The 20,452-nt window shown below is 57.4% G+C and overlaps 2 protein-coding genes and 3 gene segments (V, D, J or C); all 5 read right to left on the bottom strand.

Annotated features, from left to right (window-relative positions):
• Window positions 1-855: 855 nt before the first annotated feature.
• On the bottom strand, window positions 856-1,797 carry LOC102243343. The segment is given in 3 exon segments: window positions 856-939; window positions 1,271-1,593; window positions 1,719-1,797. Coding segments are annotated over 3 exon segments (453 nt in total).
• Window positions 1,798-5,545: 3,748 nt separating this feature from the next.
• LOC102243048 (Ig kappa chain V-III region NG9) lies at window positions 5,546-6,179 on the bottom strand. Its single transcript, XM_005884975.2, has 2 exons — window positions 6,102-6,179; window positions 5,546-5,985 (listed from the first exon to the last, which is right to left on the bottom strand). Exons 1-2 carry the CDS (start codon window positions 6,145-6,147, stop codon window positions 5,546-5,548), a joined length of 486 nt encoding a protein of 161 aa, XP_005885037.1. The 5' UTR covers window positions 6,148-6,179.
• A 3,019-nt stretch (window positions 6,180-9,198) lies between these two features.
• On the bottom strand, window positions 9,199-9,833 carry LOC102242741. The segment is given in 2 exon segments: window positions 9,199-9,619; window positions 9,777-9,833. Coding segments are annotated over 2 exon segments (432 nt in total).
• Window positions 9,834-12,498: 2,665 nt separating this feature from the next.
• On the bottom strand, window positions 12,499-13,015 carry LOC102242433 (immunoglobulin omega chain). The gene is made up of 2 exons (XM_005884974.2): window positions 12,938-13,015; window positions 12,499-12,821 (listed from the first exon to the last, which is right to left on the bottom strand). Exons 1-2 carry the CDS (start codon window positions 12,981-12,983, stop codon window positions 12,499-12,501), a joined length of 369 nt encoding a protein of 122 aa, XP_005885036.1. The 5' UTR covers window positions 12,984-13,015.
• A 1,891-nt stretch (window positions 13,016-14,906) lies between these two features.
• Window positions 14,907-15,982, bottom strand: LOC102242135. The segment is given in 2 exon segments: window positions 14,907-15,556; window positions 15,902-15,982. Coding segments are annotated over 2 exon segments (435 nt in total).
• Between the last annotated feature and the right edge of the window lie 4,470 nt (window positions 15,983-20,452).

The following is a 20,452-nucleotide window of genomic DNA, read 5'->3' as shown; positions in this document are numbered from 1 at the left end:
TTCTGTCTGTGGGAGCGGCTCTCACAGGTGGTGCTGAGATCTCAGGGATAATTGCCGTCCCCCTGGCGCCATGGGGGAGGGAGACTCGCCTGCAGCGGGGCTTTGGGGTGAGCCCTCTGGGAGGAAACGTGAGAGGCCAGACCAGGTGACCTGCATGTGGTGACAACTGAGGATCAGCGGGGAGGGCGTCCTGAGCTGAGGCTGAGACTCGGGACCCTGGCCTCAGGCAGGTGCTAGGCCTGAGCCTCACTCTGAGAGGAGCATGGCCTTGGGGGAGGCAGCCCTTCCCGGGGAGGGCACAGCTCTGAGCTGCCAGGTCCCAGCGGGGCTGTGAGGTGGGTCAGCCCTGAGCAGGGACCTGGGTAGACTCCTCGGTGCCCACAGCTCGGGTTTTGTTGTTCAGAACCTGCTGGGGTCCAGCCCCAGCGGTCCAGGGGTTCCCAAAGGTGTGGACGGAGTCGGCGAAGAATGATTTACACAGAGACAGTGTTCAGAACTCTCTAGCTTTCCTTAGTCTCCGTGGATCTTCCCTGTGCCTGGCTGAGGCCACAGAGAAAGATCCCAAGGCAAGCTGAGCCTTTATTTTATAGTGAGCGGTAAACAAGGTAGTGGTTTCCATAGTTACACAGTTCTTGTAAGTTTCACTTGTTTACACTGTTCTTGTGAGTTTCACTTGTTTTTGTTCTTGTAAGTTTCACTTGTTTTTGTTCTTGTTGCACTTCCCTCAGCCCATTAGCTTCCTGAGTAAGATCTAGGGAGCGTCATAAGGTCAAGCCTAATTATGCTAAGAGGACTGTGCCCTCTAAGCTGGGACTTGTTTGTGACTTTGCCCACAAGTCAGTCCGAGGCTTAACCCTATATCAGCTTCCCACAAGAACCGAGGCTGCCAAGGTCCTGGTGCTTCATGAGCTCAGATTGGCTGGGAGACCTGGGGAGACACTGGGACATGGGACCAATGAGAGGCCCCGTTACCGGGGGGGATAAGCAGGGTCGTTACCACTGTCTGTGTGTCTCCCGCTGTGTGTCCTCCACCCAGGCCCTCGGTCTCCCACCCCACCCAGGCCCAGACACCATCAGGGCAGCCCTGTCCTGTCCTGTCCAAGTGAACCCGCTCTGTTCCACCCGCTGCAGAGCGGCCTGAGGCGGGAGGAGGGGCAGCCTGGGGAGCTGAGATCTGGGACCTGGGCCAGGCCTGCTCGTGGCTTTGCCTACAGTCCTCCTGGGGCAGGAGGAGCGTATGACACAGACGAGGACGGGGTTTTTGTCCCACTTCCCCATCTGCTGTGTCACTGTGAGAAGTGCCATCACTGGTACTAGACAAACAGTAATAGTCAGCCTCATCCTCAGCCAGGACCCCGCTGATGGTCAGGGTGTTTGTCTTCCCAGAGCTGGAGCCCGAGAACCGGTCCGGGATCCCCGAGGGCCGCTCGCTATCATTGTAAATAACCAGCACAGGGGCCTGGCCGGGCTTCTGCTGGTACCAGTCAGTATATTTTTCATCCAGTAAATCTCCAGTGCAGGTCATGCTGGCCGTCTCTCCCGGGGCCACTGACAAATGGCCCGACTGGGTCAGCTCATAGGAGGCCACAGAGCCTGTAAAAGAGAAGAGGAGGGGGCTTGAGGATTAGGTCCCATTACCAGGAGGTTCCTCCCAGAGGTTGTGCCTGGAATGAGCTCAGGGTTGGAGCAGGTTCAGCACAGGTCCTGGGGGGCAGCACCTGTGCAGAGAATGAGCAGGGGGAGCAGCAGAGGGGTCCAGGCCATGGCAGAGAAGCCCCGGGTTCAGCCTCTGAGCCCGCAGCTGGGCAGGTGGCCTCTGGGCGGTTCTTATGCTCTGCAAGCAGCTCCTCATGCAAATCTCCTCCTCCCTGCGGGGCCTCCTGGACTGGCTCCAGCTGCTCAGGGCACAGCTGGGCTGATGGGAGTTCAAATAGGAGCCTCCCTCCAGCCTGTACCAGGTCCCAGAGCTCTCCGTGGTGCTGAGGGAGACAGTGCTGACCCCTGACCCAGCCCCTGCACACACACCGCACGCTGTCCCCCGACCTCCTCTCTGGGCTTGGGGCGAGCCCTGGGGCCTCCACTGGGGATCAGATCACCCATGTGGGCGGGGCCTGCTCATAGAGACAGTGGCCAGTGGTCCCCAGCTACATTCCAAGTACTGAGCTAAATGCAAAATTAAGTAGGACCAAGTTCTTGCAAAGTGTTTGTGTTCTACTCTGTGAGACTAACAAACCAAACAAGTAATAATAATATCAAATGTAGCACTAAAAGAAGACCTATTACAACAGTGGCCAACATTTCAATAGTTACGTAGAGCAGAGTAATGTTCAGGTACTTTTCCTGTACTAACTTGACATTCCTCAGAAGCACAGGTGTATTGTGTCAATCATGGTTCTTGGAGTCGGGCAACAGAACAACAGAAACCAATTCTAACTACTTTAGGGGAAAATGAATCTATGGCAGCCGTGGGCAAACTACAGCCCACGGGCTGGATCCGGCCCGTTTGAAATGAATAAAACTAAAAAAAAAAAGACCGTACCCTTTTATGTAATGCTGTTTACTTTGAATTTATATTAGTTCACACAAACACTCCATCCATGCTTTTGTTCCGGCCCTCCGGTCCAGTTTAAGAACCCATTGTGGCCCTTGAGTCTAAAAGTTTGCCCACCCCTGCTCCAGCCTCTACCTGGTTCCCGGAGCTCTCCGTGGTGCTGAAGGAGACAGTGCTGAAAATCCCCTGAGGTATCAGTTCCCGCGTCTCAGATTGGCTAATGTGAAAGAAGGGATGCCCCCCACTTCAGGTGAGGGTGTGGAGAACCGGGGTCACTCACCCGTGGCTGCTGCCCGTGGGAAATGGTACAGACAGTCGGGAAAGAGTGAGCAGCTGCTGAAAGTACTACACTTGTCACTGCCACACAACCCCAAGGAGCACGTGGGCATTGATTTCAGAGAAGCAACAACATATGTTCACAGAGAAAGGACAGGATGATGTTCCCGGCACCCGTGGGCATGACGTGACAAGAGAACATGAGATGCCTTGCTGGGTGGAAGGTCAACAGACTCTGGTCCACCAGGACCATGGAATACGACTCGGCCGTGAAAAGGAAGGAACTCGATGCAACAACAGGTGGGCGGAACCTACAGGGGGTTAGGGGAGGTGAAAATCCCATCTCAGAGGCTACATGTACGGGATTCTATCTCTAATCCTAGAGGCCATTTCTGAAATGAAGACCGTTAGACATGAACAAGCAACTAGTAGAGCCATCAGTTGATGGCAGGGAAGGGCACCGTGAAGGGGGAGGTGGGTGTTTTTATAAAAGTAAAATGTGGGAGGCCCTAGTGGGGAGAGAAGGTTGTTGTGTCTTCATGCTGTTGTGGATCCATGAAGCTACAGGGAGGATTAAATCCCATAGAACCAAACACACAGACATACACGCTATGAAGAGGAAAAGAGGGAAATGAAAGGAAGAGTTAATGAGCAACAGCAGCAAAGAGCATAAGGTAGACACAAACGGAAGGATTAAATGGAAAGTAATGAGAGAGAGAGAGAGAGAGAGAGAGAGAGAGAGAGAGAGAGAATGAGGGGAGGGCCCTCCTCAGTTCGCTCTACTCTGGCCCCGCCTCCCTGTCACTCTCAGCCACATCAGCTCCATGTGACCTCCTGGGCAGGTTGTCACCTGCTTCAGCTGCTGCTTCTAGAGCAGCGGTTCTCAACCTGTGGGTTGCGACCCCTTTGGGGGTCAAACAACCCTTTCACAGGGGTCGCCTAAGACCATCGGAAAACACATATATAATTACATATTGTTTTTGTGATTAATCACTATCCTTTAATTATTTGCAATTTGTAACAATGAAAATACATCCTGCATATCAGATATTTACATTACAATTCATAACAGTAGCAAAATTATAGTTATGAAGTATCAACGAAAATAATTTTATGGTTGGGGGTCACCACAACATGAGGAACTGTATTAAAGGGTTGAGGCATTAGGAAGGTTGAGAACCACAGTTCTAGAGACTCTACAAAAGGCCACCTGCCACTGAAGCATTTATTTTGTTTGTTTGTTTATTTAATATATAGTTATTGATTTCAGAGAAGAAGGCAGCGGGAGAGAGAAAGATAGAAACATCAATGCTGAGACAGAATCATTGATCAGCTGCCTCCTGCACACCCCGTATTGGGGTTCGAGCTTGGAACCCTGACCCCCTGGTTCCTAGGTCAACCCTCAACCACGGTGCCACGCTGGTTGGGCTTTTTTCTTTTATTAAACAGCTTTATTGAGTGTAATTGATGCCGCACTGGAACTTTAGATGCAAACTTGACTTTCTGGGCTCACAGTCACCGGGCCCCTCTGCAGCCAAAGCCACAGGTAAGACACAGACAAGAAAGGGTCAAGAAAGGGTCAGTTCACAGGGATCATCCGTCCCTTTCCCACCAGGGCTGACGTGATGCCCCTGAGACCCTGGCCCTGTCACCCCGTGGCCACAGCAGAGGGTCCCCACGGCCTCCCCGGGGCCCCTTGTCGCCCTGTGACCTGGGACATGTGCAGGCTGCGTCCTCTTGGGCTGTTGTCCATCTCAGCACAGCGAGGACATCTGCCTCTGCTCCTTCCCTCGCCCTCCTCACTTGCACAGGCATCCCTCTGTCTGTCCATTGAGGCCACTACTGACTCCTCTACGTTATGGTCAGCGAAGCCCCTGGAGGCCCTGGGTGAGTGTGGTCGACACTGGGGTTCACATGGAATCCCTGACCATCCTCCCCGCCCCTCCCTGCAGGGTGAGGGGTGGAGCCCCGTCCTTCAGAGGGACCCGTGGAGCCTCGTTTGGGACAAAGTCACTGCAGCCCTTTAGAGAACAGCCCTTCACAGGGAGGGGGTGGGGGTGGCCCTGGGACCCTGTGGCTCCAGCCTCTGGGCTGACAGAGGTCACTGCGGGGTCAGCCTTGATCCATCCCCTCCTGCTCCTCCTGCTCCTCCTGCTCCCTGTCCCTCCTCAGCGGCTGGGGTCCCGCCCCATCGCTCAAAGGCGGGGCCAGAGGGGGAGCCTGTCTTGGCCCCACAAGCAGAGGCTCTGGCACAGCGGGAAAAGCCAGGCCCTGCTCCAGGCTGGTCCTGCTCAGACCCCCTCACAGGCCCCAACTCCCTCCTGGGCCCCCACACTGCGCCCCCCACGGGGTCAGGGCTCTGTCCTGCCTCCCTGAGGACCAGACGCTTCCTGCTCAGCCCCGTCCTGCCAGGGCCCTGCTTCCCTACACGGAGCAGCGGAGGCAACAGGCGACGTCCAAGGTCACCCCTGCAGCCTAAGGCCTCTGTTCCTTCCCTGAGCAGAGCCCCTGACAGGAGCCCAGGCTCAGTGGCTCCTCAGAACCTGGTCAGCCCTGCCTGCCCTCAGGGGTACGGTCTGTGGGGCCTGGTGTGGTCTGTCCCAGCTCCGGCCCACAGGTGAGAGGGGATCAGAATGTAAGTGAAATGGCCCCTATTGGCTTCTCCCCATGTCGCCTTGGGGAGCAGAGGGGAGGTTGATGGGTTTTGACAGGAAAGAGTCAGCATCTCAGCACACAGGAGGGGGACAGGCAGCAGGTCCCCCGAGTCCCCGGGAGGAGCAGACAGAGGGAGGGAGGTTTCAGCCCCACTTCCCCTTTGTCTGTGTCACTGTGGAACCCCCCGAATTTGCCACCAGTGTTATAGGCCAATCCACAGTGATACTCTCCCTCATCCTCAGACTGCAGGTTGGAGATGGTTAAGTAGCGGTCGGCCCCGGAGCTGGAGCCCGAGAAGCGATCAGGGATCCCGTCCCCCTTGGTGTGGCTTCCGTTGCTGTGAATGTACATGAGGAACCGAGGGGCCTGTCCTGGTCTCTGCTGATACCATTCAATAATGTAGTTGCTGTGCTCAGCGCTGAGGGTGCAGGTGAGCTTGGCCGAGGCCCCCAGGGAGGCAGAGGCAGATGGGGGCTGGGTGAGCACAGGCACAGCACAGAGACCTGCGGACAGAAAACACAAGAGCGATGCCCACTGCACCCCGATGAGCAGGCGCCCCTGGGACTGAGCTTGGAGGGAGAATCGGGGGCAGGACCCCAGGGGCTGTGGCCGCTCTGACCTGTGGAGACGACGAGGGGCAGGAGGTAGAGGGGAAGCCAGGCCATGGTGGGAGGGTCCTGAGCGCTGCCTGCGGCTGCCCAGCTGGCACTGGCCCTGCCAGCTCCTGTCTTATCCTCTCTGCCTGCAGCTCAGGAGGGAGGAGCAGGGATGCAAATCTGCTCTCTGGGCCCAGCCAGGGTCTGTCTCAGCTGCTGGCCCCGCCCTGAGCCCAGGGCCTCCTGCGGGGCCTCCCCTGGGGCAGAGGGCAGGTGTGGGTTTCATTGCTAAGAGCTGGTTGGCCCAACAGAAGGGTCTTCAAAGGAGCTCAGTCCTGCTCTTTGCACTTGACTCAGCCCAGGGGACTCTGACCTCTAAAGGCCCCAAACCAGGACCCACAGCGCCCCCTGGTGTCCCCGGGGTGAATGTCACCTGCCTGTGCAGCTGGTTCATCACCATGACTGCTTCTGAGAGCTTCCTGGAGGCTGACAGGTGGGGAGTGTGTCCCTGGGCCCCTCACTCAGCGTCACAGGAGCCCACACCATCCTCTGCTGGGGGCCCAGCCTCTCCTCCAGCCAATGAGGAGGGAGTGTCCTGGGAGGTGAATGATTTTCCCAGAATCCCCCAGACAGAGATGGTGGGTCAACACTCCAATGCAGGAGACTCACCTCTGAGCCTGACCTTCAGCCCCCTCCCTGCTCTGCCCCACAGGCCTCCTTCCCCCTCCCCCCCTCAGGCTTCCTGAGCCCTCCTGTCCCCGCCCTCTGTTCTCTATTCAGGTGTCTGTCCTCCTTGAGTGGGGACTGAAGAGAGCTCACATCTGCATGAGTTGGAACCTGCATTTCTCTTAAAATTTGGACCCGTCTGTCCACAGAGGTGGGGCCTCTGAAATATTTTCCAGTTTTTAAAAACTCAGTACAAGAATCATGTAAAAGTATCAATATTTTTTATTTAATTCATATTGAAGTGATAATACTTTCAAGAAAGTCAGTTTAACAAAATCTGGTATGAAAACGGACAGCACTTGTGTCTTCTCATTAATCAGGATGCTGGAAGTTGTTGAATGACATATTGGTTTAAAGTGTTATATCCATTGGACCACACTGCTCTCCAACTTTGGTGTATCTGTCACTTTCTTTTGAAAAAGGAGAGAGCCAGGCTGGTGTGGCTCAGTGGTTGAGCGTCGACCTATGAACCCGGAGGTCACGGTTCCATTCCCGGTCAGGGCACATGTCTGGGTTGCAGGTTGGATTCCCAGTTTGGGGTGTGCAGGTGGCCACCGATCCATGATTCTCTCTCATCACTGATGTTTCTCTCTCTCTTTCTCTCCCTTCTTCTCTGAAATCATTAAAAATATATATTTTTTAAAGAAAAGAAACAGTAGAGAATCCTCTCCGGCACCGTCCCAGGAGGCGGCGTCACAGCTGTGAACGAGGAGAGGCCACGGGGCTGTGGGGGCGACCAGGGCCTCTGGGGGGACAAGACCAGTCGCTCCCCCTCCAGAACTCGTGCTGGGGTCACAGTGGGGGTGATGCCCAGGGTCTGCAGAGGCTGCTCTGTCCCCCAAGAACATTCTGGGGTTTCCCATGTGATCACCTCCTGAGGGCCTGTGGCCAGAGTCATTACTGGGTGGGACCTCTCTATTTAGGTGTCCATCTCCCGGAGTCTGGTCTGAACAGCGCTCAGATCCTCATGGTGTTGGCATCGGTGTTTCCAGGGAAACATGGATCTGTGTGTGGACTGAGGGGAGGACACGCCCTGCTCCCCTCGGAGCTGACACCACGGGGTCATGTATCAAATGGACATTGGGAATCAGGTCCTGCTTAGGCCCTGGGTCAGGCTAGGCTGCTAGCAGTTTGGACCAGGATTGCTCTTCTGACCTGGCCAAGGCCACTGAGTGTGGAGCAGGGTCAGTACAGGAACAGGAAGCCTTTGGTTTTATAAAGCATATTTAGTCAGAAAGCGGGTTTCACCTGATCTCCTGAAAAAACATAAGTTTTCAACCCTCTCACAGTTAGGAATATAATGTAAATAGTTCACACTCTGGCAACGCTGCACATGGAAATGAAGTGGGAGCTGTGGGCTCATGACCACATGGGAGGGAGCCTGTTATTTCCATCCTGGGCGACCTGACCTCCATGGAAGGGTCTGAGCTGGGGACTGAGGCCCACATGGCCCTTTGTGGGGAACAGCAGGTCACCCCGTCCATGGACATTCCTGATTGTCAGCCTTCCCTCCAGATCCCTGCACACAGCACAGCGTTATGGCTCAGGAGGTCCATGGAAATGACCATTCCACTGAGAAGGGTTCTGACAGCAGCATTTATTTATTTATTACTAGAGGCCCAATGCAGGAAAATCGTGCACTCAGGGGATTCCTCAGCCCGGCCTGCACCCTCTCATGGTCTGGGAGTCCTTGGGGTATGTCCAACTGTCGGCTGAGTACTGCTCCCTGTGGGGAGCCAGCCATGAGCCCTGTTTCTGGCTGAGAAGCCCTCCCCTATGGACCAGCCTGCAATTAGCATCTGCCCCCTGGTGGTCAGTATGCGTCACAGTGACTGGTCATTTTGCCTTTTGGTCGATTTGCATTTTAGCCTTTTGCTACATAGGATTATTTTTAAAAATATTTTTATTGATTTCAGAGAGGAAGGCAGAGTGAAAGAGAGATGGAACAATCAATGATGAGAGACAGTCATTGACCGGCTGCCTCCTTCATGCCCCTTACTGGGTATACAGCCCATAACCAAGGCACGATGTGCCCTTAACCCAATCAAACTAGGACCTCTCATCTGCAGACCCAGGAAATATCCACTGAGCCACACCAGCGAGGGCCAGAAACGTTTATTTAAAGTTCAAAGGGCCCGTTGTCGTCAGGACACTGACGGGTGATAAATGTGTCTGGGAGCCCAGGTTCCTGTAAACTGTGCTTCTATTGAACATGGAGGGGTCACTGTGGAGCTGATGTGGCTGCTGTTACAGACGTTCCCGCTCACGGTGTCCAGGCCCCTCCCGGGGGCCGTCCCGATGCACCCACACTCCTCATGGGCCTCCTGCTCCTGGACATGACCCATGGCTGACAGGGCTCAGGTGGGATCGTCCACAGGTGCCCGAAGCTGCCCCTGCTCTCGCTCCACACAGACGGGCAGCCGTGCTCAGGGCTTGGTCTGCAGCCCTCGGGGCTGGAGGAGAGGGTGACACAGGGAGGTTTCTGTCCCACTTCCCCATCCGCCTGTGTCACTGTGAGCTTTAGCATTCTTCTCCCACACCGCACAATAATAGTCGGCCTCGTCCTGGGCCTGGGCCCCGCTGATGGTAAGGGTGTCCGTGTCCCCTGAGTCAGAGCCAGAGAATCGGTCAGGGATCGTTGAGGTCCTGTTTTTGTTACCATAGACGACCAGCACGGGGGCCTGGCCGGGCTTCTGCTGGTACCAGCTTAGATAGACTTTTTTTACGAGTTCTCCCTGGCAGGTGATCCTGGCCGTCTGTCCTAAGGCCACAGACACTGCTGGGGTCTGAGTCACTTCTGAAGAGGCCACGGGACCTGTAAGAGAAGAGAGGAGAGGAGAGGAGAGGAGAGGTGAGTGTGGGCATGAGGCTCTCAGTCCCAGAGGCCCACACCCCGCAGCGTCCCCTGGGCTGAGCTGAAGGTCATGGCCAGGCTGCTCCCTGGTTGCTGGGCCTGAGCCTGGGGGCAGCACCTGTGCAGAGTGTGAGGAGGGGGAGCAGGAGGGTCCAGGCCATGGTGAGGCTGCCAGGCTCTGCTCTGAGCCCTCAGCTGGGGTGTGGTCTTCAAGGCTCCTCACCCCTGGGTGGGCGGGGCCTCATGCAAATCCACTTCCTTCCTCCTGGGCCTCAGGGGTGTCTCCCTGCTGAGCAGCACAGGGCTCAGTGGAGGAGGCTGTGCCAGGGCTCCATGCACAGGCCTGAGCCAGGTTCCCAAGGCCCTGTGCTGTCCAGTTAGAAAGGTCTGACCGGCCGGTGTGGCCAGTGGATGCACATTGACCCATGAACCAGGGAGTCCTGGTTCAATTACAAGTCAGGGACCATGCCTGGGTTGGGGGCTGGATCCCCAGTAGGAGGGTGCAGGAGGCTGTTAATCAGGGATTCTCTCCTCATTGACTTTTCTATCTCCCTCTCCCTACTTTGTCTGAAATAAATAAAACATTCTTTTTTAAAAAGAGATAGTTCTGACCCCTGACCCAGCACTGCTGTCCTCATGTCTGGTGAGGACTCACCCTCAGGGCGGGGCTGCGGATCTGGGAGGAGCCTGTGGGGACAGTGGTCATGCTGGTGTGGGAGAGGACAGGATCCCATGGCCAGAGGCAGAGCAATTGCTCATGTGCCTCTCAGGTGACCTTGTTTTTGAAACAGGCAGCAGAGAGAAGTTCGTGATAACAACACATCCAATGAGTGACCAGTGCAGAGAGGACAGGAGGAAACATGAAATTTAGCCAAAGAATCACAGCCCAGGAGGACACAGGCAGATCCCAGAGCAGGCGCGTCAGGAAGAGGGTGTGTGATGGCCATGCGCACAGGGGAGGGCGTGCATCCTCAGCTGTTAGGGAAACACCAGCGAAGCCCCAGGGAGACACGACCACACACGGGTCAGGGGCTCCCGTGACACAGGGACCCCGGTGCCGGCAGGGGCGGGAGGAAGGGAGGCGGGTGCAGGGACAGTGGGAACGGGAAAGGGTCTGTGACTGTGGGAAGGCGCCTCACAGCCTCTCGGGGACTGAGACTCGCACTCAGCACACAGCCCAGCAGCTGTGCTCCGGGCACTCATTTCAGAGGGAGGCCTGTGCTCACAGGGACACTGTGTACAGAGGTCATGGCCCCGCGGGCACCACGTCCACGGGGGAAGCCACGGAGGCCTCTGCCCCTCCTGCGTGGACGGGTTAACAGATGTCAGTCCCCCCAGAGCAAGGACACTACTCAGCAATGACAAGGAAGGAGCTCTTTTTACAATACATGTATTTTTATTGATTTCAGAGAGGAAGGGAGTGGGAGAGAGAGAGAGAGAGAGAGAGTGAGTGTGGTAAAGGATCACACGGGGCCTTGTTTGGGACAAAGTCACCACAGCCCTTTAGAGAACAGCCCTGCACAGGGGAGGGGGACGGGGTGGCTCGGGGACCCTGTGCCTCCAGCTCCTGGGTTGACAGAGGTCACTGCGGGGTCAGCCCTGATCCATCTCCTCCTGCTCCCTGTCCCTCCCTCCTCGGGGACCAGCTCCTCCTCCCCTCCCACCCCTGGGGGGTCACCCAGGCCCTGGGGCAGCTTCTGGACCTTCATCTCAGAACAAGCCACGCCCAGGGACCCGGGCGAGTGAGTGCACAGCTGCTCCCTGCGGCCTGGGTGGTGAGGGTGAGTGAAAGGCGCTGCATTTCAGATTCCAGAGAACCAGGCAGGAGGCCAGCCCGGCCCCTCCCCTGGGCTCCCCTTGTGATGCAATTGAGGGGGATCCCCCACAGGAGTCCCCTCCAGCGGGAAGGAGGCCACAGGTTTCCCTCTTCAGTGTCCCTGCCCCCAGGCCCTGCTGCCCTCCCAGGGGACATGGCCTTGACCTGACCTTGGGAAAGGCCTGGGCGGAGGGGGAGCCTGTCTTGGCCCCACAAGCAGATGCTCTGGCACAGCGGGAGGAGCCAGGCCCTGCTCCAGGCTGGTCCTGCTCAGACCTCCTCACAGGCCCCCACCTCCCTCCTGGGCCCGGTGCTGAGCTCCCCACAGGTCAGGGCTCTGTCCTGCCTCCCTGAGGACCAAATGCTTCCTGCTCAGCCCCCTTCCTGCCAGGCCCCTGTCTGAGTCCGTGCTGCAACCAGAGTGAAGGCGTTCACTGCCATGTCTTCCACAGTCACCAATGGGACCCCAAGATCAGGGCTCATCCCCTGACTAGATCCCCAGGTTGGAGCGCAGGGCCTGAGGCAGGGGGACTCAGTCATCGCTGCCCCGCCCCTCTCTCAGTGTTTTCCCTCCTGGGCAGGCAGGTCTCCCAGCATGGTCCCCACAGGCCTGAAGGTGAAAACACTCCTGCTGTCTCATCCCAGGTACCTACGTGGTGCCCACACAGGCCTCTCCTCAGGGCTCTCAGCAGGAGGAGGTGCAAGATGAGGGGGTGCAAGGAGGAGACTCATGGGCTCAGGGTCCTGGGGAGGGGCAGGGAGTCCACCCTCCAGACCTGTGGGAGGAGCCCAGGGAGGGAGGTTTTTCTCTCCTTAATCCACCATTTCCATCAACAGGAACAGAGTCCCTGGGAGGACAGAGGACCCGCTGAGTCCCCCAGCGCTGCAGGGGCCGGGCCAGGCCCTGGAGGACTCCTGACCCTGAGGCCTGACCTACAGCTGCTCAGACAGCGGGTGAGTGTGGGCACCAGGCCCGGCGGGCAGGATTTTGTCCCACTTCCCCACCCGCCTGTGTCACTGTGAGTCACTGCCAGGTGCTCTCACTGCCATAAGGTACACCACAGTAATACTCTCCCTCGTCCTCAGACTGCAGGTTGGAGATGGTTAAGTAGCGGTCGGCCCCGGAGCTCGAGCCTGAGAAGCGATCGGGGATCCCGTCCCCCTTGGTGTGGCTTCCGTCGCTGTTAACCTTCATCAAATACCGAGGGGCCTGTCCTGGGCTCTGCTGATACCAGTGAATAAAGTAGTTGCTGTGCTCAGCGCTGAGGGTGCAGGTGAGCTTGGCCGAGGCCCCCAGGGCGGCAGAGGCAGATGGGGGCTGGGTGAGCACAGGATCAGCACAGAGACCTGCGGACAGAAAACACAAGAGCGATGCCCACTGCACCCCGATGAGCAGGCGTCCCTGTTACTGAGCTTGGAGGGAGAATCGGGGGCAGGACCCCAGGGGCTGTGGCCGCTCTGACCTGTGGAGACGACGAGGGGCAGGAGGTAGAGGGGAAGCCAGGCCATGGTGGGAGGGTCCTGAGCGCTGCCTGCGGCTGCCCAGCTGGCACTGGCCCTGCCAGCTCCTGTCTTATCCTCTCTGCCTGCAGCTCAGGAGGGAGGAGCAGGGATGCAAATCTGCTCTCTGGGCCCAGCCAGGGTCTGTCTCAGCTGCTGGCCCCGCCCTGAGCCCAGGGCCTCCTGCGGGGCCTCCCCTGGGGCAGAGGGCAGGTGTGGGTTTCATTGCTAAGAGCTGGTTGGCCCAACAGAAGGGTCTTCAAAGGAGCTCAGTCCTGCTCTTTGCACTTGACTCAGCCCAGGGGACTCTGACCTCTAAAGGCCCCAAACCAGGACCCACAGCGCCCCCTGGTGTCCCCGGGGTGAATGTCACCTGCCTGTGCAGCTGGTTCATCACCATGACTGCTTCTGAGAGCTTCCTGGAGGCTGACAGGTGGGGAGTGTGTCCCTGGGCCCCTCACTCAGCGTCACAGGAGCCCACACCCTCCTCTGCTGGGGCCCAGCCTCTCCTCCAGGCCAATGAGGAGGGAGCGTCCTGGGATGTGAATGATTTTCCCAGAATCCCCCAGACAGAGCTGATGGGTCAAGACTCCAATGGGGGAGACTGACCTCAGAGCCTGACCTGTCAGCCCCCTCCCTGCCCTGCTCTCCCCCCCAGACCCCCCCTCCAACGCTCTAGGCCTCCTGAGCCCTCCTGTCCCGCCCTCTTTTCTCTATTCAGGTGTCTGTCCTCCCTGAGTCTGGGTGAACAGCGCTCAGATCTTCATGGTGTTGGCATCGGTCTTTCCCTGGGAAACAAGGAACTGTGTGTAGACTGAGGTGGGGACACTCCCCTGCTCTCTCTGGGGCTGACACAACGGGGTCATGTGTCAAAGACACATGGAGTCAGGTCCTGCTTAGGCCCTGGGTCAGGCTAGGCTGCGAGCCCTTTGGACCAGGATTGCTCTTCTGACCTAGCCAAGGCCACTGAGTGTGGAGCAGGGTCAGGACAGGAAGAGGAAGCCTTTGAGTTCATAAAGCACATTTGGTCAGAAAGCAGGTTTCACCTGATCTCCTGAAGGAATTGAAGTTTTGAAACCTAGCACTGCTGAGAACGTAATGTCACTAATTGACTCCCTCATGCTGGTGACGCTGGACATGGAAATGAAGTGGGAGGCGCTTGGTGACTCATGAGCACAGACAGACAGACCCCTGGCCACTGCTCAGCGTTTGGTCTAAAGAGGGAACTGACATGAGCCCAGGGCACCTGCCTCAGACACGCCCCCTGCTGCTCCCAGCTGAGGGGGCACCAGCTCCCCTCTCCCTTCCCCCCCGATGCTGCCCCTCCTCACACCCACACCTCAGGGTCTCCCCAGGGGCCCTGCTGGCCACTCCTGCTGCCCAGTCCTCACCCCTGAGCTGTGGGCTCGTGACCACGTGGGAGGGAGCCTGTTAGTTCCGTCCTGGGCGACCTGACCTTCATGGAAGGGTCTGAGCTGGGGACTGAGGCCCACATGCCCTTTGTGGGGAACAGCAGGTCACCCCCGTTCATGGACATTCCTGATTGTCAGCCTTCCCTCCAGATCCCTGCGCACAGCACAGCGTCATGGCTCAGGGATGTTCATGGAAATGACCTTCCCACCGAGAAGGACACTTCCAGCAGCATTTATTTATATTTATTTTTAAAATATATTTTTATTGACTTTAGAGATGGACTGAAAGGGAGAGAGATAAACATCAATGATGAGAGAGAATCATTGATCCGCTTCCTCCGGCACGCCCCCTCTTGGGGATTGAGCCCGCAACTGGGTCACATACCTTCAGCAGAATCAGACTCGGGACCCCTCATCTGCGGGCTGATGCTCTACCCACTGAGCCACACCAGCGAGGCCCAGCAACTTTTATTTTAAAGTTCAAAGGACCCATTGTCATCAGGACACTGACGGGTGATAAATGTGTCTGGGAGCCCAGGTTCCTGTAAACTGTGCTTCTATTGAACATGGAGGGGTCACTGTGGAGCTGATGTGGCTGCTGTTACAGACGTTCCCGCTCACGGTGTCCAGGCCCCTCCCGGGGGCCGTCCCGATGCACCCACACTCCTCATGGGCCTCCTGCTCCCGGACATGACCCATGGCTGACAGGGCTCCATGTGGGATCGTCCACAGGCGCCCGAAGCTGCCCCTGCTCTCGCTCGACACAGACGGGCAGCCGTGCTCAGGGCTTGGTCTGCAGCCCTCGGGGCTGGAGGAGAGGGTGACACAGGGAGGTTTCTGTCCCACTTCCCCATCCGCCTGTGTCACTGTGAGCATTACTACTGTCATCCCACGCTGAACAGTAATAGTCTGCCTCGTCCTGGGCCTGGGCCCCGCTGATGGTCAGGGTGACTGTGTCATCTGAGCTGGAGCCAGAGAATCGGTCAGGGATTCCCGAGGGCCGGCCGATATCATCATAGATGACCAGCACGGGGGCCTGGCCGGGCTTCTGCTGGTACCAGTGGACACTTTTAATTCCAATGCTGTTTCCCCCACATGTGAGCCTGGCCGTCTGTCCCGGGCTCACCGACACCGAGGGCGGCTGCGTCAGCTCATAGGAGGCCACAGAGGCTGCAGGAGGAAGAGGAGGCAGGAGGGTGAGAGCCCCTTCCCAGGCACCCCCGTCCAGCCCCGCCCGCCTGAGCTCCAGGGGTTCCCAGGCCTCAGGCGCCCTCTCACCCCCTCAGCCCAGGTGGCCTGGGGCTCCCGGGGATGGAGCCTCTGAGCACTGAGCCCCCCTTCCTGCTGCAGGGGAGCCCTCAGGCCCTCAGAGCCCGTGAGCACAGGGGGCGCCTCCCCCAGCCCTGAGCCAGCAGCAGGGCCTGAGCCTCCTGCCCCACAGGCAGCGCCCCTGAGCTCAGAGGCAGCCAGGCGGGTGCAGGCCCTGGGGCTGGGAGGGTGTGAGCCGGGCAGCACCTGTGCAGTGAGCCAGGAGGCCGAGGAGGAGAGGGGTCCAGGCCATGGTGGGCGCCCTGACTCTGCTCCCTGAGGCCCAGGCTGCAGGGCTCCTCCCAGGCCTCTCTTATCCCCTTGGACACAGCTGCGGGGCATGCAAATCAGCCAGGCCCAGGGGCTGCTGGGAGCTGGTGGCTTCTGAGAAGGGCTCAGCCCAGGGACACAGGGAGGGAGGGTCAGACCTGGCAGTCTCGCCCTCGCCCAGGGGATTCTGTGTTATTCTGGAACCATCCTGTGGGGTGGACATCCTGGCCTCGGGCCTGTGCTGGCCTGGCCCCAGCAGAGCTCAGAGGGGAGGCCTGTCTGCAGGTGTGAGCCCGGGAGAGAAGGTCCCTGGAGAGGTGAGCGCGTGAGCCTGAGGTCCAGGCAGGGGCCGCCCCAGGCCCGGTGTGTGCGCATCAGAACCGGAACACGTGCCCACCTGGCTAATGGCACATGGGCTTTCAGGAGCCATTGAGGAGCTGTACGTGTCTGAGCTCGGTGAGCGCTCAGGGCAGGTCAGAGATGCTGGGCCTCAGTGTCCCCAGGTGCCTGGTGCCCGGGGAGGCTCAGGGCTGAGGAAGGTGTGACAGCTGGAGGTTTCGCAGGAACAGGGCGGGCAGAGGCTGGAGAGGAGTGAGGGGCCTGGACCTGAGCTGGAGAAACAGGCGAATCCCCCAGGAACCAGGGGGGAGAGACACAGCCAGAAGGTCCCAGGGGTGCCAAAGGCGATGCTGCAGGAACCCCCTGCTCTCTCTGCAGGTGGGAGGGTGGGGGGAGTCATCCCTGTGAAGGTTAGAACCCCTCAGGCCAGGCCCTCCCAGGCACCAGGAGGTGGGAGGTGGTCTGTGCTGCCCCCTGGTGGCCGCTGCTCTCTGGCTGCTGGGGGTGCAGGTGCCCTCTGTCCAGGTGGAGATCCTGAGCCTCCTGCTCAGGGGAAACTCCCTGATCCCTGAACTGCGGGTCCCAGGGGAGGGTTGCTGGTCTCTCCTTGGCCACGGCCGGTCTCAGGACCAGGCACCAGAAGCTCAGGTCGCCCAGGAACTGGGAAGGGGTGCATTTGGAGGATGGGGTTCGGGCCCCCCTGCAGCATCACTGCTCCTATCCTGGGGTGGCGGGTTCTGGGGTTGGACTGGGGGACACAGGACTTAAGGACTGACTCTCAGTGGTGCTGGCTGCTGGTGCAGGTCAAACAGCACTGTGTCCTGGTTCTGCCAGGATCATTTCTCTCAGTATCGATGTCTGAGAGAGTGTTACTTCCCCTTCTCTTTTGAAAGACAGTTTCGCTGGGCAGAGACGTGGAAGTGGATGGCTTTTTGTGGTTTTGTTTTTACTTTTAGTTTTTTCAGGGCATCGCTTCACTCTCTCCTCGTTTGTGCTGTTTTCAAGGAGGGACCTGTGGGGATCTCTAGGTTCCTCTCTGTGGAATGTGTCCTTTTCCTGATGCTGTGAGGGTTTACCCTTCTGTGCTGGTTTTAAGGAATTGGATCATGTTTGTGCTGATGTTTCCTGTGTGTGTGTGTGTGTGTGTCACAAATTACATGCACATTAGGCTCCTTGACGTTGTCCTGCAGCACACGGAGGTTTGTGTTAGTGATTTCAGTGTCTTGTTCTGTCGGTGGTTTTATCTCTTGTCTATAGATTCTCTTCCATGTCACCAACTGATTAATCTTCTCCTTTCCGTTGATCCAACTTCTGTCCACCCATCAAGTGTGATTTTACCTCAGACTCTGGACTTTTCATTTCTACCCATTGAGTTGGGTGTTGTTTTTTCATCTCCCTCGTCTGCAATACCATGTTCAGTCACTCTTTTCCCTCCTGAACAAATGGAATGTGGACTTTTGAAGTTCTTGTCTACAAAGAAAAAAAAAAAGACCGTACCCTTTTATGTAATGCTGTTTACTTTGAATTTATATTAGTTCACACAAACACTCCATCCATGCTTTTGTTCCGGCCCTCCGGTCCAGTTTAAGAACCCATTGTGGCCCTTGAGTCTAAAAGTTTGCCCACCCCTGCTCCAGCCTCTACCTGGTTCCCGGAGCTCTCCGTGGTGCTGAAGGAGACAGTGCTGAAAATCCCCTGAGGTATCAGTTCCCGCGTCTCAGATTGGCTAATGTGAAAGAAGGGATGCCCCCCACTTCAGGTGAGGGTGTGGAGAACCGGGGTCACTCACCCGTGGCTGCTGCCCGTGGGAAATGGTACAGACAGTCGGGAAAGAGTGGGCAGCTGCTAGAAGTGCTACACGTGTCACTGCCACACAACCCCAAGGACCATGTGGGCATTGATTTCAGAGAAGCGACAATATATGTTCACAGAGAAAGGACAGGATGCTGTTCCCGGCACCCGTGGGCATGACGTGACAAGAGAACATGAGATGCCCTTGCTGGGTGGAGGGTCCACAACTCTGGTCCACCAGGACCATGGAATACGACTCGGCCGTGAACAGGAAGGAACTCAATGCAACAACAGGTGGGAGGAACTTACAGGGGGTTAGGGGAGGTGAAAATGCCCATCTCAGAGGCTACACACTATGGGATTCTATCTCTAATCCTAGATGTCATTTCTGAAATGAAGATCTTTAGACATGAAGAAGCAACTAGTGGAGCCATGAGCTGAGGGCAGGGAAGGGACCTTGAGGGGAGAGGTGGGTTTGTTATAAAAAGTAAAATGTGGGAGGCCCTAGTGGGGAGAGAAGGTTGTTGTGTCTTCATGCTGTTGTGGATCCATGAAGCTAAATGAGGGATTAAATCCCATAGAACCAAACACACAGACATTCACGCTATGAAGAAGAAAAGAGGGAAAATGAAAGGAAGAGTTAATGACAAGCAACAGCAAAGAGCATAAGGTAGACACAAACGGAAGGATTAAATGGAAAGTAAAGAGAGAGAGAGAGAGAGAGAGAGAGAGAGAGAGAGAGAGAGAATGAGGGGAGGGCCCTCCTCAGCTCGCTCTACTCTGGCCCCGCCTTCCTGTCATTCTCAGCCACATCAGCTTCATGTCACTTCCTGGGCAGGTTGTCACCTGCTTCAGCTGCTGCTTCTAGAGACTGTCCCAAGGCCACCTGCCACTCAAGCCTTTACTTTTCTTATTTATTTATTTATTGTTTGTTTCTTTGTTTGTTTACTATTTATTTAATGTATACTTATTGATTTCAGAGAAGAAGGCAGTGGGAGAGAGAAAGATAGAAACATCAATGCTGAGAGAGAATCATTGATCAGCTGCCTCCTGCAAGCCCCCTACCAGGGATCCAGCCCACAACCTGGGCATGTGCCCTTGATGGGTATCGAACCCTGACCTCCTGGTTTATAGGTCACTGCTCAACCACTGAGCCTCTCCTGTTAGACTATTTTTGTTTTATTAAACAGCTTTATTGAGTGTAATTGATGCCACACTGGAACTTTTGATGGAAACTTGACTTTCTGGGCTCACAGTCACCGGGCCCCTCTGATGCCAAAGCCACAGGTAAGAAACAGACAAAAAAGGGTCAGTTCTCCACACGGATCATCCTTCCCTTTCCCACCAGGGCTGACGTGAGGCCCCTGAGACCCTGACCCTGTCACCCCGTGGCCACAGCAGAGGGTCCCCACGGCCTCTCCGGGGCCCCTTGTCGCCCTGTGACCTGGGATGTGTGCAGGCGGCGCCCTCACAGGCTGGTGCCCGTCTCAGCACAGCAGGGACATCTGCCTCTGCCCCTTCCCTCGCCGACCTCACTCGCACAGGCGTCCCTCTGTCTGTCCGTCGAGGCCACTGCTGACTCTCCCACGTTATGGGCAGCCAGGCCCGGGGAGGCCCTGGGTGAGTGTGGTCCACTCTGGGGTTCCCATTGAACCCGGACCGTCCTCCTGGCCCCTCCCTGCAGGGTGAGGAGTGGGGACCCGTCCTGCAGTGGGACCCAAAAGGCCTCCTTTAGGACTAAGTCACCGCAGCCCTTTAGACAACACCCCTTCACTGGAGGGGGTGGGGGTGGCCCATGAACTCTGTGGCTCCAGCCGCCGGGCTGACAGAGATCACTGTGGGGTCAGCCCTGATCCATCTCCTCCTGCTCCTCCTGCTCCCTGTCCCTCCTCAGTGGGCAAGGTCCTGCCCCGTTGCTCAAAGACCTGGGCAGAGGGGGAGCCTGTCTTGGCCCCACAAGCAGAGGCTCTGGCACAGCGGGAGGAGCCAGGCCCTGCTCCCGGCTGGTCCTGCTCAACCTCCTCACAGGCCCCGCCTCCCTCTTGGGCCCCTGCACTGCGCCCCCCACGGGGTCAGGGCTCTGTCCTGCCACCCTGAGGACCAGACACTTCCTGCTCAGCCCCGTCCTGCCAGGGCCCTGCTTCCATCCATAAAACAGCGGAGGCAACAGACGACGTCCAAGGTTACTTCTGCAGCCCAAGGTCTCTGTTCCTTCCCTGAGCAGAGCCCCTGACAGGAGCCCAGGCCCAGTGGCTCCTGGGAACCTGGTCAGCCCCCCCCCTCAGGGGTACTGTCTGCAGGGTCAGATGTGGTCTGTCCCAGCTCCTGCCCACAGGTGAGGGGGGATCAGAATGTAAG

Source organism: Myotis brandtii, unplaced genomic scaffold, assembly GCF_000412655.1.
Source record: "Myotis brandtii unplaced genomic scaffold, ASM41265v1 scaffold8824, whole genome shotgun sequence".
NCBI classification, from domain to species: domain Eukaryota; kingdom Metazoa; phylum Chordata; class Mammalia; order Chiroptera; family Vespertilionidae; genus Myotis; species Myotis brandtii.
This window is presented reverse-complemented; position numbering and strand designations above follow the sequence as displayed.

Bases quoted from the DNA above. Each gene is read 5' to 3' on its own strand.
- LOC102243048 (XM_005884975.2), bottom strand. From the start codon at position 6,147: ATGGCCTGGCTTCCCCTCTACCTCCTGCCCCTCGTCGTCTCCACAG. The intron at 5,986-6,101 runs GTCAGAGCGGCC...TTCTGTCCGCAG, and splicing joins GCCCCTCGTCGTCTCCACAG to GTCTCTGTGCTGTGCCTGTG.
- LOC102242433 (XM_005884974.2), bottom strand. From the start codon at position 12,983: ATGGCCTGGCTTCCCCTCTACCTCCTGCCCCTCGTCGTCTCCACAG. The intron at 12,822-12,937 runs GTCAGAGCGGCC...TTCTGTCCGCAG, and splicing joins GCCCCTCGTCGTCTCCACAG to GTCTCTGTGCTGATCCTGTG.